The following is a 27,319-nucleotide window of genomic DNA, read 5'->3' on the forward strand; positions in this document are numbered from 1 at the left end:
TCATTTTTTGGTTTGTTGATCATCATTTGGTATGACGATTTCAAATCAAGGAAACCAGTAGGCTACTTCTGCATTGTTAGTACTGCTAATTTGTTAGAGTTGATACAAAAAGCAGCCTCCTTCAATTTTTAGTTATTCTCTTGATTTCTTAGATAATTTATTTCAATAATGTGTAGAATATGTCTTTTTCAAAATTATACTCTCGTAAATGGCAATTGGATACGACAGCTTCAATGAGGGAGGTTCAAAGTATACTTTTTGACCCGAGATAATTTTTGGGCCACAAGCTTGCATGCCCCATGGTTTGAGAAACACCTTTGCAAAAATATTTTCAATGGCATCGCTAAAAATAGGGATCCATCTGTAGATATCCGGCGGGGAGGGGTGAGATGATGCTCTCTTGGAATTGACTACAACTTTATGTAAGCTCGGTGTTTGTGTAATTCCAGAGTCATTTTACATTGGACTGACCAGAGTCGATGAAAATTTGACTGAATTTCAATGGGAAGATGGAAGCAAACTTGATTATGACAATTGGGGCGGAGAAGGACCAGATAACGAGTGCACAACTTCAACTGACACTTGTGAAAAGTGCGTTGTGCTAACACAAGATTCGGGATGGCAAACGACATCTTGCAACACTATTGCTGGTTATATATGCCAGCAGTTGGAAAGTAAGCTTTCATACTGAAGCGGTTGCAGTTGCATTGGTACATTATATATTAAAAATTGTCTTCATCATTTTGAAATAGCCACCGCGTCCATCAGTGGGAGTTTTGTGCCAACGCATCTACTGTAAAATAGTTGGAACGCCTGGTTAACTTAATCACTAGAGAATCCAAAATGTAGATACTAAATTCATGTTAACCAAAGTTTCGAACACTATTTTCAATATTTATTTTGCTACAAAGGTTTTCATTGCAGCAACCCAAACTACACCGCCTGCAGAAACCTTTACTTCTTCATCAAATAATATTGGCAACACTGGGTTTACAACAAAGATGACACCTTCTACAAACCAAACTAATGCTTCGCCAACAGATACTAGTTCCTTCGTCATTACAGCTACTACGTCATCTGAGGAAACATTTCCATCTTCATTTTCACCTGAGCATACAAGTAATAATTTTGTTTGCGATAGTAAAAATGAAAAAGTATATCGATAACAAGTTTAGATTTTGAGCAGGTTGAAATACAGTATTGTTGTTCTCTGAAAGCAGAACACTATAAGCCAGGGGTCGGCAACCTACGGCCCGCGGGCCAGGTCCGGCCCGCCAGGCGCTTCGTTCCGGCCCGCGAGCAGTTCCAAGCAAAAGCACGCAATTCGGCCCGCGACGATAAATAAGTTGTTTTTTGCATGCTAAAATCATAGTGCAACAAAACCATGGATACTACCTCGTGCTACAAATTATATGTTTCATTGCACACGTTTAATTTTTGTGCAAAAGTTTAACTAGACTGATTCAATAAGATGATGCAATCTTGTACAAGCCAGATGACATCACAATGCTGGAAATCAAGAAAAAGGAAATTTTCCAGGACATGGTTCCTTCCAGGACATGCGAAGGCACAAACACGAATCCGCGTTACTGGCAACACCCTTTGATGTGTATCCAGCCGATGCGGACAATAGCGTGCAGATGGAACTGATTGAACTTCAGAATAATACAACGTTAAAGTCGAAGTTTCACGTTACTTCTCCGGAAGTGTTTTACAAAGAACATGTATCTGCAACTGCAACCCTATTTCCGAAATTACGAGATAATGCGAAAAAAATTGCATCCATCTTTGGGAACACTTATCTTTGTGAACAATTATTTTCCAAGATGAACTTTTCAAAAAATAAACTTCGATCACGTTTATCTGATGAACATGTTAATGATGTTTTACAAATTTCTTGTTCCAATATCAAAACTGACTTTGGCAATTTGGCAAAAAAAATGCAAACAACATCAACATTCACATTATATTGTTACACACATTTGTTCTTTTAATAATCGGTTTCAAAGTAATAAATCCCTTTTATCATATCAATGAACATATTATATAAGCATGAATAGGAGTGTAAAACGCTGTGCAATTTAAGGGTAAGACATTCGCGTTTCAGAAAAGCTGCCCCGGCAGTTACGGCCCGCCAATATATTTTATTTTATCAAATTGGCCCGCGGCTCAAAAAGGTTGCCGACCCCTGCTATAAGCTATGAATAAATGGTAAAAAAATTAAGGAAGTTCATTTAGTCTTTCTACGAACTGTTCAATTGCAATCCAAGAAAAGCAAATCAAAAATACCGCCAGGTTTAATGTCGTTTTAGTTCAAATTTGTTCCGAAATATCTAGAAAACCATGCAAAATATCTTACTTATTTTGCAATAAATGCTAGGAAAATGTTCTGTTTTTCGAAATAATGAACTCTTGCACAATATAACTTAACAATATAACGATTCAGCATCTTCAGTCACTGAGTACACTGTCACGACACAAACTTTTCCTGATGAAACCAATACAAATACCACTTTGCCTGTTCTTTCTACCTCTCCATTCACAGAGGAAGCATCTCATTCAACCTTTTCTCATACTCAGTCCGGTAAAAAAATTGTTGAAACGTATGAGTATTTTTTTCATATTCCAAGGGTATTTCTTTCTGCGTTGCAGAGCTGCAAGAAACAACCTTTAATTTCGTTTGCAACCAATTGCTCATTAACTTTATGGGAAAAAGTGTAAAGTCTTTATCAAGCTCAAAATGACGTTAATGATTAGTGCTCAGAGCTAATTTGTAGGAATGCTATCTCCAATATAATTGTCTCCAAATTAATTTCAGTATGTTTTAATAGGGTCTTGGAGAATCACTGCCTTGTGTTTGTAGATCAGCCTCCCAAACCACGCAGCACATCATTCTACGCTGATGGACCCATTTACTGGCCTCAAAATGGAACGCCAATCTTATAGGGTTTGGTAGCAACACAGTTCAATGGCTCTAATGCCAGGGTGAAATAACGTGACTGCTGCCACATCACACGCATAAAGAAGAAGAAGAAGAAGAAGAAGAAGCTAATTTGTAAATACAGTAAATTGTTTCAGCATTTATTTTTCAACATGCGTTTTTATTGCAGCAACTCAGACTACAATGCCTGCGGACTTTACTTTTTCATCAACCGACATTGGCAGTGGCATGGGCTTTGCAACAACGATGGCAACTACATCTTTTACAGACCAAAACAATGCTTCTATAGATAGTTCCTATACCCCAGCAATCACTACGTCAACTGAAGAGACATTTTTATCAAGTTCATTACCAGAGTATACAAGTAAAGTGAAATTAATTTTGTCAGCAGAACATACTATTGATTGTAGTGTAAAATGAAAAATGGATATTAATAACAATTTTCAATTTCGAGTTGGCTTCATTTAAATGTTACTTTCTGAGGCACAACTGACTTGAACCTGAGACCAAATTTTCATGGGTTGGCTTCAGCATGTAAAAGTATTTAGTTTAAAATATCACTTATTAAAACAGAAGACGATAAGCTGTGAAAACTTCTATAAAACTTCATGAAGCCACTATGCAAAAAGTTTAATAACAGTAGTAGCCCAACCCACCAGACTACTAGAATCAAAAATCAAGTGACAAAGCAAGTTTTAACAAGTTTTAGTCCAACTTTTGTTCCAAAAGATCCTACTCCTTTTGTTCTAAACAGCATAATTTTTTTTTATGTTTTGGATTAATGCGCATATGAGCGTGTTGGCTTAACGATATAACGTTTTTAGCATCTTCCAACATTGAGTCCACCACTGCCACTACACAAACTCTTCCTGATGAAACCAATACAAACACGACTCTGTCTCTAGTTGCTACCTCTTCAATTACAGATACAGAGGAAACGTCTCATTCAACTTCTTCTCATACTCAGTCAGGTAAGCTGTTTTTTTTAAACGAATAATTTTTGTAAAAAGATGCACATACAGTATTGCGAAGGTATATTTTTCTACGTTTAAAAACTAGTTAAGAAACATGTTTTATTTGCATCTGTGACCAATTATTCATCAAATGTATGAGAAAACAAAGCCGCTATATCTTTATCAAGTTGAAATGACGCCATCATGAGTCATGATAGCTATTTGTAAAACGCAGTAAGTTGTTTCATCATTTACTTTTGAACAATGTGTTTTATGTTTCTCTGCAGTTGAGTGTAGCAAGAATTGACAGCGATAGACACGTGTTTCACCGAGAGGCTAGGCTCATCAGTAGGATAGGTTCACCAGTACGCTAGGCTCACCAGTACGCTAGGCTCATCAATAGGCTGGGCTCATAGGGAAACACATGTCTATCGTTGTCAATTCTCGCTACACTCGACTGCTTAGAAATATATGTTTTTGGAAAAGTCTTCATGGCTAGTGTGGAGGCTACACAATACTCGCTCTGCTATAGTGGGTAGTCAGATAGTGCTGACGTCAGGAAGATCGCACCTTTTCAACAAAGAGCTTTATTGCAGCAACGCATACTGCACTGCCAACAGAAAAGGTTACTGCTTCAACAAAAGACAGTTATAGTAGCGATGGCTCTACAGCAAAGACGGCAACATCTTCTACAGACCATAACCATGCTTCGCCCACAAACAGTTTCTACTCTAGTTCAATCACTACAGCAACTGAAAAAACATTCCAACCAAGTTCATCTTCAGAGCATACAAGTAATTTTTGCTTGAGTAATTAAATTTTTACTTTGCCTTGGCTTGCTTGATCTGGATCTTTAGATGTTTCAGTAGAATTCTCAGCTACTGTGTAGTGTGCTGACTGGGGTCGTGGACGCTTCTACCAGGATAAAATACCATTTAAATAACGCTCGAACATTTAAAGAAAGTGAGATGATTCTCAAACCGAGTAGGCTACCTCAAGGCAAGAGGGTTACCGACAAGAATAAAATTTTAAACTGTCTCATGGGTTATATATTGCCTCTAGACCGGTACAATTACTTACGATTTACTTTACAATAAATGTGTATTAAAATGTGACTAACATGTCACTGCGCAAAAGTTTAATAACAATAGTAGCCCAACCCACCAGACTGCTAGAATGAAAAATCAAGTGACAAAGCAAGTTTTAACACGTTTTAGTCCAACTTTTGTTCCAAAAGATCCTACTCCTTTTGTTCTAAACAGCATAATTTTTTTTTATGTTTTGGATTAATGCGCATATGAGCGTGTTGGCTTAACGATATAACGTTTTTAGCATCTTCCAACATTGAGTCCACCACTGCCACTACACAAACTCTTCCTGATGAAACCAACACAAATACCACTTTGTCTTTAGTTGCTACATCTTCAATTACAGACGCAGAGGAGACGTCCCATTCAACTTCTTCTCATACTCAGTCAGGTAAACCATTTTTCTTTTAAACGAATAATTTTTATAAAAAGATGCACATACAGTATTGCGAAGGTATATTTTTCTACGTTTAAAAACTAGTTAAGATACATGTTTCATTTGCATTTGTAACCAATTAGTTATCAAATGTATGAGAAAACAAAGCTGTTAGGCTATGTCTTTGTCAAGCTGAAATGACGCCATGATAGCTTATTGTAAAACGCAGTAAGTTGTTTCAACACTTACTTTTCAACAAAGGGTTTTATGTTTTATTGCAGTCGAGTGTAGCAAGAATTGACAGCGATAGACACGTGTTTCACCGAGAGGCTAGGCTCATCAGTAGGCTGGGCTTATAGGGAAACACATGTCTATCGTTGTCAATTCTTGCCACACTCGACTGCCAAGAAACATATGTTTTTGGAAAAGTCTTCATGGCTCTGCTATAGTGGGTAGTCAGATAGTGCTGACGTCAGGAAGATCGCACCTTCTCAACAAAGGGTTTTATTGCAGCAACGCAGACTGCACTGCCAACAGAAAACTTTACTGCGTCAACAAAAGACATTTATAGTAGCGCTGGCTCTACAGCAAAGACGGCAACATCTTCTACAGACCATAGCCATGCTTCGCCCACAGACAGTTTCTACACTACTTCAATCACTACATCAACTGAAAAAACATTCCAACCAAGTTCATCTTCAGAGTATACAAGTAATTTTTGCTTGTGTAATTATATTTTTATTTTGCCTTGGTTTGCTTAATTAAAGCTCCTTAAAAGTTTTAGTAGAATTCGCAGCTACCACTATGTAGTATGTAGTGTCCTGACAGGGATCGTAAAGGCTTCTACCAGGAAAAATACCATTTAAACTAGGGGCTCCCAACCTTTTTTACACCGTGGCCCCTTTTGAAAATTTTGAAAAATCAATGGCCCCCCTATTTTTTTCAACCTTTTGAAAAAATTAAAAAACATCATTTTAATTAAAAAACTTGTTTATATAGTAACAGTTAGTTAGAATAATAAAGTGATATAAATACAGTACACAATAAACATGATAGTACATTATTTAGTTATTACATGCAGGTAATGTAATGGCTATGATGATGATGATGGAGTGGACTTAGAGATGATAAATTAAAAAATTTATTATTTTCGAATTTTTCCATGGCCCCCTTGAAAACGGCTCATGGCCCACTAGGAGGCCATGGCCCCCAGGTTGGGAATTCGTGATTTAAACAAAGCTCGAACATTTGAAGAAAGTGAGATGATTCACAAAACTACCTCAAGGCAAGAGGGTTGCTGACAAGAATAAAAATTTTAAACTGTTTCATGAGATATAGGCTACATTGCTTTAGACCGGTACAATTACTTACAAATTACTTTGACAATAAACGTGTATAAAAGTGTGACTAACAAAAATCTATTAACCTGCAATTAGATCTACCGCTTAAAGACAATCAGACTTTTTCGAAGGCATGCAAAAAATTTTGGGATTCAAAATTTCAGAAGCAAGGATTAAAACTGAAGGTCTGAATTTAAAAAGTGGTAACAACACAATCTTGAAATTGGTTTTGCAGACAATCACTAATTAATTTTACGAAGAAAAAAAGATTATTGAAACGCTTCGTCGTGTCAGCCTTTGGGGTCGAGTGTGTATTTTTTTACTACCCCAGATTCACAACCCTCCCGGACTACGCCGAACATAGAAACTTAATTGGCGCTTTTCGTGAGTGCTAGTAGCTGATTTTAGGATACAATAATTCTGTTAGAATTTATTTTTCAATAAGCGTTGTTTTTTCAGCCTTCAAGACTACATTTCCTGTAGAAAACCATACTCATTCAACAACTGACAGTGATAGTAGCACGGACTTTCCAACAAAGACCGCAACATCTTTTACAGATCAAAGCAATGATTTGCCAACAGACACTTCCTCTGTTAGTTTGTCTACTACATCATCTGAGGAAACCTTCTCGTCAAGTTCTTCACCATCACCTGAACATACAAGTAATTTGAAACTAATTTTGTCAGCAGCATAGGCTATTAGCAGCATGGTGAGAAAAAATTAATATTAATTTAAAGTGAATCGAAATAATATCAAGACAAAAACTTTTTGTTATATTTTTTGTTCGTTTTGTTTTCATTACTTTGAAAGAAAACTACGGCCAATAACTTTTTTTTCAAATTATTTTGTTTAAAAAAATTCTAGTTTTCGGCAGATTGATTAAGAAAAATAAAGAAAGTTTTTTTGGATTGCTGTACCCTTCGACAATGGTTTTTCTCAAAGCGTTATACTATATTTAAGCTTCCGCAGTTTCCATGCAATGAGCATGCTCAGTGTGGGCCACACATAAGCTCCAAGTTTCCAAAGGAAACCAGTAAAGCCATCTTACGGCTTAGGCAAAAAACCTAACATTGTGCTCCTTCCAACCTGGGACCTAAACTTGTGTTTTTTAAACTGGGACACACGCACTTACAAAGACTGTGAAAAGTTTTAGGAGAGACTTGAAGCTTTTCATTTTAGAAGAAAGTAGTAAAGTTTAAGATTTAAAATTCATATGTTTTATAATAATTTTGTAACAGTTTCACTCAAATATACGTGTAGAAAGTTTAGAGGTGCACACGTGTTATAAATCTTTGAAAGCAGAGAGGTCCGTGATTACAAAAAGGTAGGAAACCGTCCAAGCAGATTGTACAGCAACCAATTCAATTAAATTTTTAAATATTTTAGGCATTCAGCCGAAAAACAACTTCGATCCTTTATACCTCGTTCTTTCTATTTTGGGGGGCATTGCTGTTGGCGGAGTAATTATCAGCATCGCTGTTGTGATTGTTCGGAAGTTGAAGAAGCGCTACAAAAGGTGGTACTAGAATACAGTAGTCATAGATGCACTCAGATAGACTAGAAATTCTCGACCGGGACTTAATTTACCTCTAAAGGGCGACATTTTATTTATAATAAAATTAACTCTATCAAAATCAGAAGAATAAACCGCATGAAAAATACATAAATTTTGAACTGAATTATAGTAGTGGAAGTAAATTTATCTTTTAGTTGCCTGCTAGAGGTAAATAACAGTAAAACGGCTGATAACTAGATTATAGACCTACTGTATTATGTAAAAAAAGTTTGTTAAATAGTTTTTGCTTTCCAGATTTTAATATATGTTTTATAACTCATTGCGTTGTATTAGAGCGCATTTTGTGACATTCGGGCTCTGTGTTGTACTTGTGCATTATTCCTTACATGTAGCCTACATTTTTAAGCTACAAAACCACTTGTGAAGCCAATACAAGAGGTAACAAAAGTACTTTCATTGCAGAAAAGTCTCATCTCAAACTTCCTCTACTGGAAATAGCAATCCAACTTTCGAAATTGAAGAAGATAGAGACAATTCAGGTTAACAAGTCAACTTTTCTTGTGAAACAAAAACTAAATTTACAAGTAAAAGTCTACAAAATAACTTTGCTAATCTATACTTTAAGACCAAAACAGCAGATCAAGCCGTTTGCAGTGCTCGTCAAACACGTTCCTGGTTTCCAAGTTGCTAACCTATCTAGCCCGTTTCTGACAACCCATAAGAGCTTCACGTGACATTGAAACCAATCCTTATTTCAAATCGATGTCTAAGTGTAATTTTAATGAAATAAGGCCCTATGCTTAGGGCTGTGGATAGGTAGAGACGGAGGAATTACCCTCCGTCTTTTCCGATCGGATGGGGCTCTAGATAAAAAAGAGGTTTGTTAGTATGCACGAAGACTACTGGAATTCATTATGTGTATTTCTGTACAAAGATCTACTGCACATTGCAGAAAGACATTTGATAAATATCGTAACTTTTTTTCATGTCTTTTTTACATTGTTAAAGATATTTTATTATTTTTGCAAAGCTTTATTTATCATAAACAAAAATTTTCCAAAAAATTGTTGTCCAGTGTAATTTGTTGTTTGTTAAACTGTTAAGTGATTTTTGGATTCCAATGTTTGTTCCGGCATGGACGGGCCACGAACCAACTACCATCTTCGCTGTAGGCTAAATAGGTTGTTGTTGTTGTTGAACTAGCTAGCAGAAAATTGTGGTTTAGATTCAAATAAGGATTCTCTGTAAATGTGTTTTTAAACAAACATTCGTGACCTCTTGTTTCTGACTGCCATTTGGTATGAGCAAACTCACCACACGAAATTGTCTCATTAGTAATTATCTTGAAAAGTAAAGACAAGGACTACCAGCAAAGATAAACAGCAGTTTTAATTGTCTGGAATGACACAAATTGTTGTTTCCTTTATAAACTAAGGTACGGTGCTTTTAATAATTTTTAAAATATGTTTTCGCAAACAGCAACAGATGTGAAGGACATAGGATCAACAATATTCAAATATAATGATGAAAAAAACCAACCACTTTCTGTTTTTTGTCGTTCCTTCTGGGCAGTTTCTTCAATAGCCAACAATGAAAGTGTTTGCCCTCTATGGAACTGACATCGGGAATTTGAACAAAATATCTTGTTTGCAAAATTCGTTTTTTGTACATTGATTTAACATCTTCAGATACTGGATCAATGCAAAACTAGCACATTTTGCGAGTTGAGCAATGACACATTTTGAAAACAAATTACACACAAACATTTATAGTAATTGGTGATGCCCCGAAAAAAACGTTCATTTCAAAAGCAAGTCGAAGTTGCCATGACAATTTGGCTAAAATGCTCATGTGAGGCGTGGTCTAGACTTCTTTCACCAATTATGACGCGTTCTGCCTGAACAAAATCGTTGGCTGATATTCGCCTACGATATTTGAACACATTGTAGGCTACTACGCTTAATATTTAAAGCTTCAAAAAATTTTTGTTGAAAAGCTAATGTTATGTCGTTTTATTTCTTTGGGCCGTTGCTGATCGGTTTTGGTTGCTTGGAGAATTAGGGTTACTCTTTTAACCAGTAGATTTACAATTTCAAACCTTCAATTCCGACTGCTTAGTTTTAGGCGCGTTGTTTGGCTAACGTTCTGGTTGTGGCTTCTCAATGTTTAGTTGCTCAGATTCCAAATGAAATCTTTATTGAAGGCGAAATGCATAGCAGCATGTATCTTACTTAAAATTAAACCTTAATTTGTTAGTATTAGCTCACTTAAGTTAGCTTTATTTCTGTGTAAATACATTCAAATCAATCAAGAAAGCAATAGCAATTTCATACAAACTCGTAGTTAGTAATTCATAAAAAGTAATTTTATAACATTCTTAACAAGTATTTTCGTAAAAAAGTAGAGTAAATTACTGCTTATCATCAGGGCTTGGAGTATTTAAAAGAAAAATGTTTGTTTGATGCAAGGTTCCTTGTTCTGACTTTCAATTTCGTTTCGCTGACAACGGATGCAAAAAGCATGAAACGAACCCAAAACTCACAATATTCAAATGCAAAAAATACGCTGATGGTCTTTCTTACTGGGCTTGCTTCTGAATTTCACGTTCATCGAACGATTATAATTGTTATCAATATGAGTAGGCTATTCAAAATAGAAATTTAAAAAAATGTTGTTTTTTTGTAAAGTACTTTATTTAATTTTGAATCTCCTCTTTTGGAGTAAAATTATGTTCTAACTTAAATATAATAAATCTTTCTTCTTCTTCTTTTTCTTGTTCTTCTTCCTCTTCTTCTACGTCGAGCTGCTCTAATCAACATTGGACCAGATTGTTGAGATATATTAATATTTTCCCCTCAAGGTGGTCGCAAAATATCTCAGTTGTCATACAACGTTCAAGAGACTTCGTTTGGTATGGAGGCACCTGCATCAGGCCAAACCTTAGAAGGTGGGTTGATTTCGTTGTGTTTGAGTGCTTTAAATGTTTGGTAAAATTCAAAAGTACTCTGAGCATGGATGAAAATGTCATTTCTGTGTTAATATGTGTGGAGCTTAACGTATCTACTATTTAGGCAAACCCGATGTGATACGAATATTAATATCTTCAAAAAAAAAATGTTACGGTAGTCTACTAACAAACTCTTTCAGTTTTGCTAGACACCTACGATTCCATTATCCCATAGCCTTTTCGTAAATTTTCCAATTGCAATTTCATTAGACCATCGCTTCTCCATCGCAAATCGTTTATTTCATCAACTTTAAAGCATTCTTAACAGCTGCCTAAAAAAGAACTCAAAATTTCCTCAATTACAATATTTTGAATCCTAACAGTTTGTAATTTTCCCAAATTGAAAAGAAAATTTCCCATCTAGCAACATAGAATGTTATCTGTTCTACTTTGGATATGATTCTTAGTACATCATATCATGCTTTTCCCATTTACCTTGAATTTATTGATTTTAAAAGGAATTATAAACAAGACCATTTTGATCTCTAACCATAAGTTCAAAAATAACGAAATTACGTCATGTATTAGTTGGTGCTAAACTTCTCATTCACAAAGTTTGATTTTTCTTCTGCAGTTATTAACGAAGGTGCCGTCCTTGCATCTCACTACGCGTTTGCAGGTGAATCTAACGCAGATCCTTATGGAGCCATAGATTATGAAAAAAGTTCTGAAAAGGCCAATATCACTCTTGAAGGTATGATTTTATTTCTACATCTGCAGTTGAAACAAATAACCTTAAAAGAATGGGCATAACTATTCGTATAACTATTCGAATGCGTATAACTACTCAATCAAGCATCGATTAAAAGTTAAATTGTTTGGCAACGGAAACGTTGAGGGCTCAAAAGGTTCAAAGGATAAAAGTTCATTTTAGTTTCAGCTTTCCAATGTATTTTTACAGTTAAGAGAAGCATTCAAATGTTCCACACTTAGGTTTTTTGTATATTCAAAACTACAACTAAAATTTGTACATTTTCAACATCTATGTAGTCGTTATCTAAAACGCGCTATTCATTGTATCCAGTTATGATACTTTTCACAGAAGCCGATCGAAAATTAGTCTATGCTATTTTTCAAACTTACTGTAGGCCTACTTTCAAACGCAGTTGCAAGATATAACCGTAAAGAATGTTTATATTTGTGTTTTCTTAGATGTTTCCGTGTACAGTACGTTGTCAACCGGTGTTGGAATTCAAAACGGAGCAGCTTCAAACTCCTCTTCAGAAGAAGCAAGTGCGCAACGGATTCATAACCAGAAAATGGAGTCGGTCATCTCCTCATTATCTGATTACGATACTTTGCAGTTGAGACGTTGAGCCAAGTGAAATTGAGAATTGTACTTAACTTTTAGTCTTGCCTAAAAGCTTAAACAATGTGTTAACAGCTCTTGCTTAAACTTTTGTTTGACTGGTTTAATGCACTTTATTTTTGTTTACTGACAATCACTACTTATCTTTGTTTACTGACAATTATGAATTATTAAGTTGACGACAGATTAACCAACTTATTAATTATTATTCAATAAAATAGAAATAGAAGAATTCCATGCGCTTTACTGTGATTTGATACTTTGCACTTTTGAAGGGTAATTAATCTGACGACACTGTAAAAATGGAACTGTCGACCTTCTTAAAATACCAAATATAGTTGATATATCAGTCAATGTTGTGTCATGAAGGACCAAAACAATTGGTTTTGCATCAGCTAGAATCATATGCAATCGAGGCGTTCAGAAACCTATTTTATTGGACAATTGGTGCGGTGCATTAAATCCATCAGGGCTGCTTTTAAAAAGAATGCTTCCTTAAGAAATGAACCATTTTGGGAGTTTCAATCTACGTGGTTTCAATCAATCAAGTTTATCCTCTATTCAGCAGACACAATGAAAACATCAACCATGGTGAAATTAATAACCAAGGTTTCCTTTTCTACTCCTTGACCTTGAGCAGAATAGTTAAGTTACAAGGGGCTTTTTGTTGGCGTATTCGGACTTTTATGCTTTGTAGCACTAAAGGAATTATTTTGTTGTTGTTGTTATTTTATTAAAAATAAAATTGACGGCCTAAACATGCATTTGGAAATGATGTTTGAAAATATTGTACTTTAGCTACGTCCCAGTGAAAGACCTGTTTTTTTATGATGTATTATGGATTAGCGGTAAGTGGCCAAATGCCAAGAAGCCTCGCTTACAACTAAATTTTAATTTGGGTGAACACTCTGCCAAACTACTAAAAGTCAAAGCGACCTATTTCAAAGTCAAAGCTAAGTCAGCTAACTTATTTCTACGCAGAGTCTAGTGACACGGGTGAGTTTTGTTAACAGCGTTGACAAAGGTAGTTCATGGTATACTTTTGGACCTGAAGTGATTATGGGCCTGAAATCTATTAAGAACCCTGCAACAGCAAGGAAACTTCACGACGCCTCATTTTTAAATTTAACTCTTTAGTGTGAAGTAGTGTTTTTGCATCCATTTTAGCGTCTTATTAGACAGAGTATGCTATATCACTCATCTTTTTCCCTGCTTTTAGTTTATCATGCACAAAAGTGTTACATCTGCAAATTTTGGGGCTGGCTTATTTCATTGGTACCAGGTCCAGATTACTCTCTGAAAACCTCCCTGTTGACTGCACCCTGCTGAAACCAATCATAGAAGGAGAATGTTTGATGAAAAAGATAGAAGTAATACAAGGTAGGCTATGAGCCTAGTGATGTTTCTGATGAAATGAAATTTGAAATCAACTTCTTTCTGGAGTTAATAGGTTGGACGATTAAATCTTTAAAGATTTGGTCTTCCAAAGCACATAATGTGGCTGATATTTTTAAATGTCTTTCAAGCCAAGAAAATATTTCGGATGTGAGATAACATAACTTCTACAAAACGGTACCTGTCAAATGTGACAAAATCTTGAAGATATTGAGAAAAGTCTGTTTTGGTTTCGGCGCGTCTTGATTTCCAACCTCTTAGTTCACAATTGAAGAAAAATCTCATTCCTCGTAGGTCAACGGTTTGTAAAAAAAAAACACAAAAAACACAAAAGTCTACACTAGTGGTTCTCAACCTTTTTCAGCACGTTGGGCTAAATTCAAAACCTAAATTTTGTAAAGTTGTTTTTTAAACAGCAAAAGAAATACAGTTTTATGCAAAACTTGATGTTGGTTATGACTTTTCATGAGTTAATTTAATAAGTTTTGATTTTCCGCCCCGTTAGCTCAGTGGGGACCCGAGTCCGGATCACGCGGCGCTTTTTCGACTCTCGCGGTGTACGCTTGAGCAACACATTTCAGGACTGCTCTCCATTCAGCAGCACCTAATAGATGGAATAATTCTATGGCAACAACATTTTCAACAATCGGAAAGTTCACTCTGCCAACCTCGGTAACCGGCCCTGCGTCAAAAGCCTCTAAAAATATGCGAAACTACCAAGAATAACCAATCAAGGCTTTACCAGTCCAAGGATAAAGATTGAAAACCAACCAAGTTTCCCAAAACAAGGAATGGTCTAATATTGAAAGATGTAGTACCGGTACTAAAAATCTGGTTAAAATGACGGTTTGTCAATCGGTTGTGATATTTGCATTTAATTCAAACCGTTTTGCTGAAAAGTGCTTCACACATGTGAGTTATGTTGAACCAAATACAGAGGCATTTTTCACTGCATTATTGGCTGTCAAGTTGGGATACTTTCCTGCTGGGATTCGACTCCTAAAGTGAAATAGATCATCACATTCGAATGCTTGTGTCAGCTTTACATTTAACTGCAAATCTAGCTTCTCCTGCTAAAATCAATGGGATTCGATGGCTGCGTCTATTAGATAGATAGATAGATAGATAGATAGATAGATAGATAGATAGATAGATAAATAGATGTTTATTGGCTGCTGCAAAAAAGATGTTCGATAAATCAAAACGCAATGTACAGTAAAACTGTTGAAAAGATTACAATTAAAAACAGAAAATGATAATAGCATCACAGCAGCGGGAGGCTGCGAAGTGACCATTCAAGGTCTTCAAGTCAGCATTTCATCTTTGCTCTAGGCACATAAAGAAACCAAATTGCTACGATCTCGAAAGGAGACACCGTCAAAATGCAACAAAATTTTGTTTAAAAAGTTTCAGCTTAAAAGTAAAGTTGCTTTTGTAACCAGCTGTCAAAATAAACGGTGAAAACTGTTGCCTACTGAAAAGTAAGCTAGCCACTAGCAAAAAAAGACTATTATTCAAGCAGGTGGTTAGGTTGGATTCACAATAGCCTACTTTTGCATCAAGCAGCCTATTAGGCTTACAAACAACAAACGGCATACCTTCAGCAAGCGCCAAATTTAGAGATTTTGATAGCAGCTACTCAATTTTTTACTTTTTTGTTCCGTTAAAGGTAATTTCTTGGCTATAATTGCTTTATCACTAAAAATACGTGTTCACTAAACTCGATTTACACGCCAACAATAAGTTGGATTGGTGAAGTTAAATAGAGGATAATTCATTAAAAAAAGCCATTATTAGCAATAAAATAACAAAAAAAAACATGTCAAGCTCAATGGGGAGTTGACCCCTAATCCTCTTCTTGCGTACCCCACTGATGGTGGGTGTCTATTGTTTTGACGTGAACCGCAGAAGTATTTTCTAACTTTGTTCACTGTAGTTAAAATCTGTAGTTTTTTACATTGTCATGGCGTCAAAGATGGTCTGGAGTCAAAGTCGGAATGTTTTCAATGCGAATTCACAGCCCATGTAAAACGTACAACATAAGTGTCATGAATTCACTAAAACCATTGAAGCAGAAGCCCTAAAACAAAACAGATTATGGTTGGCAGACTGTAATGCAAATTACTGCAAAGAAAGTGAAAGGGTTTATTCTTTTCTAAAATGATGAAAGTGAACGTTTTATTTTGCCTACATTGAAAGTTTACTGGCCAATCCTAATGCTTTCTTGTTCCACTTTTAAATGGACCTATGGTTTGAGAAGCAAGATCACAAAACATTTCAGGTGCCCTCAAGCCTACCAGTGGCTTTCGAGATGGTGCACACACTGCACTCACAGTCAGGGGCGTAGTCAATAGGTACAAAGTGGGCAATTGCACCCTGTCCCTCCCCCACGAAATATTTCAAGTAAACATGTTATCTTTTGTTACAGTATCGTTGGACAAAGTTTTACTATGGATTTAGGCTGAAAGTACTCTCAGAATGCGCAATTTTAAGTGTATTTTTTTCAAAATGTCTGGTAGAGACCTTTCAGACCCTTTGGACAACTCGTTGCCTGGCTCACTGACATGTGTTATAATATTTATTTGCCTTCTCGGAAATTTTTGTTGGCTAGCCCCTGCTGACAGTACACGACACTGACTTAGAACAATGAGAATCTTTATATAACGTGCTGAGAAACCGAAAGTGGGACCACCTTTATCTTATTGCCAAACACTTCACTCACATCTTCAGTACGAGGAGGTTAGCGTTCCATAAACAGCAGCAATGCGGGTTATGACCTCGGTCAACGAAACAATCAATATGTGAATTGTTTGAAAAGTAGAATTAATATTGTAACAATTAGTTTTTCCAAAAGCTAATATTCTAGTGTTTGATCAGAGAATGAGAAATAAACAGGGAACAGAATACGCTAAATCGAGATATGGCAACAAACGCCATATAGAATCGACTACTGATAGTTTCTGTTTGATATAACTATCAGTGTGTGTCCGTTATTTTATAACTCATATAATTATCTGGCTCACTACTCATATACTAACTCATAACTGCAAGAAAAAAAAATTTAAACACAACCACCAGGTCTGCATTTAGGAGCTTAAGAAAATATTAAAAATCTATTTATTACCGAAAGCAACAGCTTTTTAATATTTCGTCAACAAGAGAATAAATTATTTCAATTCATCAGATTTTATCTTTTTGAATTATTAACTCACTTCCTAAGCGTAAAATTTAATAAAGACAGTCTATGCGGTCATTATTTTTGGGAAGTTTCATGTTTTATTGTAATGCCACCGTTGTGTAACAACATCACCGAGCAACTCTGCTAAACATTCAAACACCAAGGGCGAGGACGCCAACTACTCAAGTCCACGATGATGTCCGAAACAATAAACATAATAACATTAAATCTACACTCTTAATCTAAGTTTTGCGTTTGTAAAGTATGAACTTTTCAGCATAGTAGCATATATTCAGGTTTTATATATAGTTGTTCAGGTTTTATATATGTTATAATACTACATTCATAAATAGGCTATCAACTACGGTATACACTGCGATCACAGATGTATCTCAACAGGGAGTAGCGAAGGAACATACAGTATAGTCTGCAAGTCAGCTTTGAGTTAACTTTTTGTTACTCTTTTCGGAAATTTTTTTTTTTGCTTTATTGTTGTATATTTTATTGGTATTGTCACCATTGTGCAACAATATTACGTCACCGAGCATTCTGCTAAACATTCAAACGCGATACCTAGGACGAAGGCGTCTGCTGCTCAAGTCCACAATAATGTCTTCAAACAATAAACATCACATTTATATTGTCTTTAGAGATGATGTTTTATATTTCCACATGTTCAGGCCCATAGTTTATTACAGCGTAGTTGGATTTATCTATCTTTAATCTCTGTGACTTTCTAATCAATGTGAGTTGAATAAACGTGTTGAACGTTCACGTGTTGATGAGGCTGAATTGCCACCGAACTTGCAGCTTCAGGTCTGCTTCCTGGAAACACAATTACAACAAGTTGTCAACAACGCATCAAAAGGTACCGTTTGTCTGGGCAATTGCTGCATTTATTATGCCAATTTCCAGCAGTGGTATGACAAGATAAAAGATAAAAAGATTAAAAAAAAATGGCAAATTGATGGTGGTAATGGTTTAGTTTGCAATAACTGTCGTACTGAACTAATGTATCTTTATTCTTTTCTTGGTAATATTCTACCAATTATCTTTCAATTTTACATACATTCCTCAATACGTTCATAAACTTACTGTCTTCTTCTTGAATAGAATTTGATTCTGCTCCAATTTGGAAATACGTGTGAGGCTGGTTGTCTGTTGCGTTGTTCCAGTTTTCTATGGTAAAAATATGAAGCAGTTGTTTAATATTCAAACCAAAACCCCATAATCTTTATTTTATTGTACCACAAATATACAAACATACAATACATTATAAAAACGGTTTTAGTTTATTTATTTTAACACATACATATTGGATTTAAAAGTAAATCGAACGCTTTCGGCACATAACTATGTCCTCGTCAAGAATAAAAGTATTAGAAAATTTAGCAACATCTAAAGAACAACAGTGCAACAGTTAGTGATTCAAATCACATGATCAACAAACAATCACATGAGGTGTAGGCCTAACGAATGAACAAAATTAAAATAATTAAACACTAGTAAAAAAAGATGAGGCGCAAGAATGCAATTGCCTGTTCAACGAGGAATTATAGCTTATACTTGACTGGCAAGGTTTTCAAGGTTTTTGTTTGGTGCTCAGACTGTCTCTAGATTTGATATTAAATTGGCTGATCAAAACGCTGTTTTTGACACACCACAGATAAAAAAAAGTGATCTTTAATGATAACACTTTTGTGCATACGACTCAAATTAAGGTGATTCCTAACGATGAAGTCAGCAGAATGTCGTTGCACTGATTTAAAAATAGTACAATTTATTCTGCAGCTACATTTGAACAAGGAATCAGCTAAAGGTACAGCAAATTTCTCTCCAAGCACTTTCCGCTGATCATTTATCAAGAAAAGTCCTCTTCGTTGAAGCTGTATCAAGTGTTTATGTTTGTGGACACTTCTTGACTTACCACCGGTAGGTTTAGGCACATCTCCAATTTCTTCGTATTTATGCGGCGGTTCCAATTGGCTGCCTACCATGAGAAGCAAGTAATAGTATTTGAAGCAAGTAGATTAACAATGATATGGTAGGCTACTTTAAGAATCGTATACATCAACACCGGATCGTTTAAGCGATCGACAAAGCTAAACATCCGATCAGTTAATCGAGAATCATCATCATCATTTGCAGCCTATGGTAGCCCACAGCTGATCGAAGGCCCTTCCTTTTTCCTGCTGAACCAGTTGATCATGTTGTTTGTATACCAGTTTGTTGTCCACGTTATTTGTTAACCTCGTCTCTCCATCTCATTTTTTGGCTTTTCTTGTTTGCTTTTGTTCTCCCAGGGTGTCTAGGTGGTTAATTTATTAGTCCATCTGTTGTCCTGATGTCTTGCTATATGACCTGCCCATGATCGTTTTAGTGTTGATAGTTATTACATTACAATATCCCGAAAATTTGTGTTTCAGTTTGTGGGAATTTTATGGAATAATAGATCGGTGGTACTAATTGAGAATTACAGTTGATGCATAAGAACAAAAATAGTCCGAAGATTAAGCTGTTTATTTGACCGATTTCCTTGAGTCAAATAGGATGGATATTAGATATTATGTGTTCGTAAATATTTTTAATAAAGAAACAACCAAAAAGCAAAAATAGAAAAAGATTGTTTGAACTGCAAAGAATAGCTAAGAAACTTTACGATACAAAACGTTAAAGTTTATGACGTAACAAACCTGTTGGATATTGTTGGTTTGTGTTATTTTCGAAGGTCATGGACAAGTTGTTCGATGAATTTTTTCTGCAAACGTGGAAAAATTTTGCATTTAAATGCATCGTTTTTGTTTGCGCGGAAACACAATTGTCCCTGCAACGATTAGCTTATTGGTAATCTGCAAGTTGCTGCAGCAGATGGAGTGTTTTGACCGGTAGACACTTTTACATGGAACAATTTGCTCTATGAACCAGCTGATTGCAGTCATTGTGACCCTTCTAGCCATAGCATCTTTTCACATATAAACTAGGTGGGCAATTGCCCACCTAGTCTCTTTGCTTGCCCCCTAGTCCTTTCTTTGCCCCCCTAGTTTGAAACTAGGTGGGCAATTTTTAAGACTTAATTTTTGTTTAAGTTAGATCTAAGTTAAAGAAAGAACAGAAAAATGGAAAGCTTCATCATACATTTAGAACTTATGAGCCTACCTTTGACCTTACGGTAGGCCTACTGATAATATCCTTTAAAATATCCAGACACTTTAAAAGCTTCCATAAAAGAATTCGCCATCGACGTAGATTCGTGGGAAGACTTATTAGCCGCAGTACGACTAACATGGCGCAGTCTTATTTATAAAGGCGCAGAATCAGCTGAGAAAGCTTGATCTTAGCCTCATTGGCCATCTTCGGAAACGAAGGGCGAACATCACTTATAATATTCTTAATGTTCCATTCAAGCAGATTAATTAGCAATTTGTGTTGTGAGTAGCCTACCTCAAATTTTGTGTGAGATTCTAAATGTCTGAATTAAGTTTGTTTCCTGATTTTCATCAAAATAAAATACCAGCTCTTTAAAATCATCTAATTCTGCAAAGATTCAACTGATTATCAGGGCCGGATTTAGCTGATGAAGGGCCCGGGGCGCTTTTAAATCGAGGGCCCCCCGTGCAAAAATTTTTTTGCGCCTCCGGCGCGAAAAACCACTTCTACTTCTACAGTAGCATTAATCCAGCACTGCACAGCATTTTGCAGAAACTTCGAAGGCTGAAAAAAATAATAACACAAAACTACATTTTGTCCACGTAGAGGGGCCTCCGGGGCACCTGCACCCTCTGCCCCACCTAAATCCGGGCCTGCTCATTATAATATCTTAAGCAGTTGTGTTTTATAGATTATGTATCGTAGTTGTTTCTTTTTACTTTAGTAAAATGAGACCTCTGCAACTAAATGTTGCTAGATTAAATTTTATTACCTACATTATTAGGCTATTTATAACATATTGTGGGCGGAGATGAATATAGGAATCAATTATGGGTCTCAAAAGTTTCGTCTAGCTATAATATGCGTTCTTAACAACAATTTGCCTGAGAAATCTACATTTTTAAGCTCCTACATGTTTTAAGCTCGGGAAAAATGCCCTTTTTTCCATCATTTACGCGCGAAAAGTGCCCTTTTTAACATAAATCACGCGCTAAAAGTGCCCTTTTTTGAAAATTTGCCCACCTAGTCCCAATTTGTGAAAAGATGCTATGCTTCTAGCTCTCAGCCAGAGAGTTGATTCTTACTTTGAACTTTGTTTGGTAATTACATTAAAAGAAAAAAAGTATTGGTAGGAGTGGGAATTGAATCCTCGTCATCGATATGACTACCTCCCTATCTCTACTGTAACCTCAGACCGTCAGGCCACTATGCCGACGACAAAACTTTCACCTTGTGTACTTAATGACTGCAATCAGCCGATATAAATCTTGTCTTCTGATTGGTTAATAAACCTCATCTGCTGTAGCGACCTGCAGATTACAAATACGCCAACCGTAAAGCCATTGATGAACTTGCCAGTGAAGATATAGTTGTAGGATATAGTCACAGCAGCTTGGATATTGATCAGAAATTTAGAATATAGAATCGTTGGTCTTTCATTCTTCTTTTTAATTATTCTCGATTTCATTTTTTTTTTATTTAACTTGCCAGCTCTTTGCAGCCAAACAATGTGCAACATAGAAATTATGATACAGAAAATAAAATAGCAATTTAATCAATTTACAACATGGCAGCCACCCACATGGCTGTCAATGTACGAGACCTGTCGTATGTCACCAACCAACACGTGACAAATAAACGCACGTGTGAAACATTGAAACATTAATATTTTTCAAAATATCCATGAATGTTTTTATTTAGTTTACACCAACACAAAATGACGATTATTACTTTTCAGAAGCAAAAATACTGCCAATATTTTATAACATAAACCAGTTGGGATCTTTATTTTGTAACACTGCTTTAGAGCAATCATAACTCCAAACATGTTGCAAACAATGAAATTAACTTAGGCTACTTAGATTCCAGCTGTAATTGTTTTCCTGATTGTTCCTGCACTAATCGCTTTCGAAGTGATTACTGATTTTAACTTTTTGTTACATTTACAAGAAACAAATAAACTCGATGAAATGGCTGACTTACTCTTTTTTATTATTCCTCATCTTCCTGATCACGAGCAGCACGACTGCAACAACCAACACGGTACCGACCACACTCACAACGGCTGTCATAATTATAATGATTGTGACCGATGAGGATTCATTTGAAAGTTTATCTGTAAAGGAAACAACAAAAAGCGTCAATTAACAATGCAAGCAAACGAGTAAAGATGCTGCACTAAGAGTATCAGGACATACCAAGATAAATCATAAGAATCGAACTTTATGTTTTATAATTGCTGTGTTGATTTAGTTTATTTTTTAAAACATTTGCAGCACGACTTGTTGTTGTTATTTTATAGTTCCTGTATTTATTTATTAGAATAGTTCCAACACAACTTATAGTATAGTATTTTGCCGTCATAGCATTTCAGAACTCGTTTGAAAACGTTCTATTTCATTGAACATTATGACTGAAAGTACCGTATTATTTATGACCATTGTCAATGCCATGCACAGCGCCCAGGAGCATAGTTTGCACTGCGGATGTGGAGCTATATAAATGTTGTTATTATTATTATAAGATATTTGTCGCAGAGAAAAATGTAGACAGCCAAATTCTAGTGGCATTCAAACCACGTGGCCTACTTCAGGAACAAAGGCATTTCAATTAAAACCTTTAAATTTATAAGACAGCCTACTCACCTGTAGAAAATATTTCATCCGAAACAGTTGATGTAAAAATCGAACTGGTTGGAACAGCGCTGTGTGACGCAAAACTTGTTAGTGAAATTGTTGTAAGTGATTTTGACATTGTTGTTGTCGGATTTGTGGTTGTTGTTGTTGGAATTAAGGTTGCTGATACAAACATAAGTATCTTTTTTAAAATAAGATGGTTTATACGTTTAAGTTTGCCATTGTCCAAACACGATTAATAACATTAAATGTAAGAACTGAAATTTTTAAAATTGATGCAAAAAGTAATGTTTGCAAGGTTTTTTTGAGCAGATGCTGTTTTGTGTCAAGCGATTCCGCCCTTGCAATAGCAAGTAAACATCCAAACTTGATTTATTATCCATCAACTAAAGTATCTTTAATTCTTCAGATATTTTTTTGCATTACTTCATAAATTTTTGTATGTGCTACATTAGTCTCTTCTTGATATTGATTGGCATTTAATAACATATTTTAACATAGCCCTGGAGTCGTGAACTGGATGGAGCAACACATAGAAAACTGTGAATGATCTTTTTCAATTCCGAATTTTAAAAATCCTGTTTAACTGTTTATTGAAGCTTGCCTTATTGGCTGCTCGTATAAATCTAATGTTTATTTTTTATGTACAAAGTACGATATACGAAACATAAATAAAATGGAATAATAAAGTTGACCCGCATTGAATTTGGTGAGTTAAAACGAGTTCCACGTTTTTGAAAGATAAATGTTTAAAAAAATAAGAACAATTGAATACATTAGGTCGACAATATGTCATGACAAGGTGACGCATCAACAACACTTCACTAAAAGATACAACGTTTCAATCTCTCCTTGTAATAGCCTATCAGTTTTAAACAGTTTCATTTCCTTTGTTGAGAGACAAAAACGAATTGTTTTCACCGAATTAACGCCAGTTTCACTTGTTCCTGTCATCGGCTAAGAACAATGATGGCACGCATAGAAGGCCTTTTGAAATGTCAATCACTGTACAGTAGAATAGGGTACGTGCAAAAGTTATACTGCTTAATGGGTTATTTACCCATCAACAAATCAACAGATTTTTCATTGGAGAAATCAAGTTGAAACCAAGATGGCTGACACACGGTGTTTAAACTTTTAAAGCTGAAATGGGAAATAAAATAAAAAGAGAATTTTTAATCAGTGATCATTTCACTGCTTTGGTTATAGGTGAGAGGAAAATTTTATGCAATACGTAAATAAAATTTGATTTGAAGATAATGTTAAATTATTTTACTTTGTAGCCTTTTCGAAAGCTTTACCTTCTCGTTGACAAATAAAGTTGATGTTAAGATCGCATGACTCATCGTACCATTCCCCTCCTCCTTTCATCACTGCACAGTTGTCACTGCCTCCATTGTTATTGAGTTCACCATCCGCCCAGTTTGTAAAGTCATGACATGACGTCGTTTCATCAATCCAATAGAAGTCACAAGGACTGCCGCTGTAGCCAACGCGCTTCAAGCCGATGTAGTAATCTATTGAGTGAGATGACATTTCAAGCTTATTTTTTCATTAGTAGCTTAGATAGTTGCAATAATTGATTGAGTGAATATTCATCATCAGACTAACAAAGCTTCTTTGAGAGCTTAATCCTGGTAGATTTGCATGGTTAGAAATACTGCAAATACAAACAGAGTTAAACTGGTCTGGGAGCTTGACCCCAGAAACTTTTGACAAATTTGACTTCTGTTTGGTTACTTATTGCGTATTTTTTAGCTCAAGAATGATTTTTTGTTTTTGGACGCACACTTTTAAGTTGCTCATAAGCATAAACCTAGATTTCTCTAGCCTACCAGTTGGAATTGAAAGCTTTGGTTCAATTTTGAATTTCCATTTCAAATCGTTTTGGTGAAACATTTTAATGGTAATGAGAGAAAGGTAGGTCATAGGCTACAGGTCAAAGGGAGTGAGACGTTGGACACATGGCATGCTGGATTTATCCATTTTTTTTTTTAATGCAAAATTCGTTACAAAAGTTAAAAATATCCTGCTTATTATGTTTCAAATAATATTACAACACGTGAACACAAGCTTTTGTCTGTGCTTTTCTTGATTTTCACACAGCATTAAAGTTTCGAAAATAGATGATTTTTAATAGATGATTCGTTATAGATGTCCCCAACTTTTCCATCCAATAGCGCAATTCAATACTTTTTTTTACTGCCAACAAAATTGACTTGTTAGCTTTCTAAAACAACTTTTGTGGCCCATTTGTGATGTAGCCTAGTAGGTATTTTCACAATTCCTTTAATCAGAAGCTTCGCGGCCCATGGTTTAAGAACCACTGGTCTATAGATTTAAAGTACATGTAAGTTATATACATACAGGGCTACCATTGATTTGCACTAAAAAATAAAGACAACAAAAGCAACATTTTTCGGTTTAAACGTCACTACATGCGTCAAGTCATTTACTACCCCATCTTTTACCAGAAACAATATTTTCTAGCTATTCCTTCTTCTTATACAGTATATAAATTACTCTGTACATCTCACGGCTATGGTAGTAGCTAAGTTTACTTATACTTGCACCAGAGAATTAACTGTCCTTTCATGAAGACTGTTTCTTTCACCATAAAAGTACCATACCCTGGCCTACACTATGAATTAATATTTAACAAAGGAGGTTACTTTGTCAGCCACCGATATCGATAATAATATGAAAATAAAATTTGAACAATTGCGGAAAAAAAATTATTTGCAATACTGACGGTATTGCTGAAAATAAGATATTATGGGAACACAAGTAGAAAATAAGGACATTTCTTAGAAATAAGGACAGTAATACTTTTTAAGGCGTATGCCGTATAGTTCTTTAAATTAAGGAATAATCTTGCCCATCAAGCTCAGCAGCACAGAGCATTTAGCTAGGAACAAGCAAAACAGAACTGGTAGACGGCCATCACCAAAACCCAGACAATCGCAAACATTCACAAACCTAGACGACTCTCACTCTATGGAAAAATCTACATCATCGACACTCTCTTGATACCCATCACACTGCATCTAAGCAAAGTGCTGATGCTAACACAGCGACACGTCAAAGACCTCAACCAAATCCTTTTCAACTTCTTCTGAAATCCTTCACCATTAGACTAACTCCAGAGAAATACAGTAAAACAATGCCTCCAGCCAAAGATAGAGGCATAGCCTACCATAGTAGAAATTTAGTCTAAATTCGGAACAAGTTACATCGACAGAATTCGTCTACAGTTTCTTCTAGATTACACAGCTAAAATCTGGCACGAATGGGTCATGTTCAAATTGAGCTACAAGATAAGGCACATTAATCCTCTCCCTTTTTTAACAGCGTTTCACACGCCCCAAATCCTAATAAAATATATGCGGATATCTTTAAATTCATTTGCAAACTGAAAAACTTGAAGCACGATTGGGAAAACATCTTTTACAAAAGTATTTACCTTAATCTGAAAACGCAAAACCAAAAGAAGATCTCCAAAATTAACCAACAAGGACAAACAATCCCTGGGAAAACAAAATTATTTTTAGAAACAAAGAAATAGAATTTCTCCTTCTACTTACCTATCACCGGACCTATCATCTACCTCCTATCGGATACCACATGGAGCCTACTAATGGGGTGACTTTGAAAGACAAATACATGCCAGTAAAATCACAAATTGCAAATTCGATCGAAAACCTTATGACAACGTCACTCGCATGTTTCCACTTCACAGAGTGCTCTTTTGCATTTGAAATATGGGAGCGACTGAATCAGCGATACTCTGAGATAACTGACTGCAACTAATGACAACTTTGAAATAACAAAGGACATGATCTTCTACAATCAATTCCCGGCGGACAAAAAAAAATCCAGCATCTTTGATCATGATAAATGTTGCCAAGCACACCATCATTCAAAAGAAGATATCTCTCGATATTGGCAACACATACATTGCATGTGTCCTCCCGTTAGCTCAGTGGTTAAGCGCCTGGCTCAAGATCACGCGTTGCTGGTTCGATTCTTGGGATGTGTGCTTGAGCAACGTATTTCAAGACTACTCTCCATTCAGAAGCACCTAGTGAATCGAATAATCCGGGACTACAGAGAAGGGGACTTCCGACTGAACAAATTTTGTGTTGTATTTCCGTTTGATTAACTTAGATATACCACACTTTAATAGATTACACACAGACCACTTTATTGTACTTTCTCTCTGCTGAATCTATCTCATGCTCTAGTCTCGTAACAGTCGCACGTAGTACAAACGATAGGCTAGTGAAACGTAACAATGGTTTCTATGACGAAACACTACATCCCTCCTTTTTTTTAAACTTAAAATACGGTACACATCACAATAGTTAATGCAGCTTTAACATTGAAAAACAAGAATATGAATGAGCTTTTATGAACTGCTACAGCTGCACTT

The 27,319-nt window shown here is 35.7% G+C and overlaps 2 protein-coding genes across 2 annotated transcripts; one reads left to right on the top strand and one right to left on the bottom strand.

The window, feature by feature from the left end:
* The first annotated feature begins 6,560 nt into the window (after positions 1–6,560).
* Positions 6,561–13,278, top strand: LOC145781708 (uncharacterized). Its single transcript, XM_082593378.1, has 7 exons — positions 6,561–6,615; positions 7,158–7,361; positions 8,086–8,215; positions 8,678–8,754; positions 11,076–11,162; positions 11,797–11,916; positions 12,375–13,278. The coding sequence occupies exons 1-7, from the start codon at positions 6,561–6,563 to the stop codon at positions 12,536–12,538; spliced, it is 837 nt and encodes a 278-aa protein (XP_082449504.1). The 3' UTR covers positions 12,539–13,278.
* A 3,921-nt stretch (positions 13,279–17,199) lies between these two features.
* LOC145781709 (uncharacterized) lies at positions 17,200–24,423 on the bottom strand. The gene is made up of 7 exons (XM_082593379.1): positions 24,189–24,423; positions 22,897–23,049; positions 22,235–22,367; positions 19,798–19,862; positions 19,032–19,094; positions 18,200–18,283; positions 17,200–17,929 (listed from the first exon to the last, which is right to left on the bottom strand). The coding sequence occupies exons 1-7, from the start codon at positions 24,421–24,423 to the stop codon at positions 17,841–17,843; spliced, it is 822 nt and encodes a 273-aa protein (XP_082449505.1). The 3' UTR covers positions 17,200–17,840.
* Between the last annotated feature and the right edge of the window lie 2,896 nt (positions 24,424–27,319).

Source organism: Aplidium turbinatum, chromosome 13 (genome assembly GCF_918807975.1).
Source record: "Aplidium turbinatum chromosome 13, kaAplTurb1.1, whole genome shotgun sequence".
Taxonomy (NCBI): domain Eukaryota; kingdom Metazoa; phylum Chordata; class Ascidiacea; order Aplousobranchia; family Polyclinidae; genus Aplidium; species Aplidium turbinatum.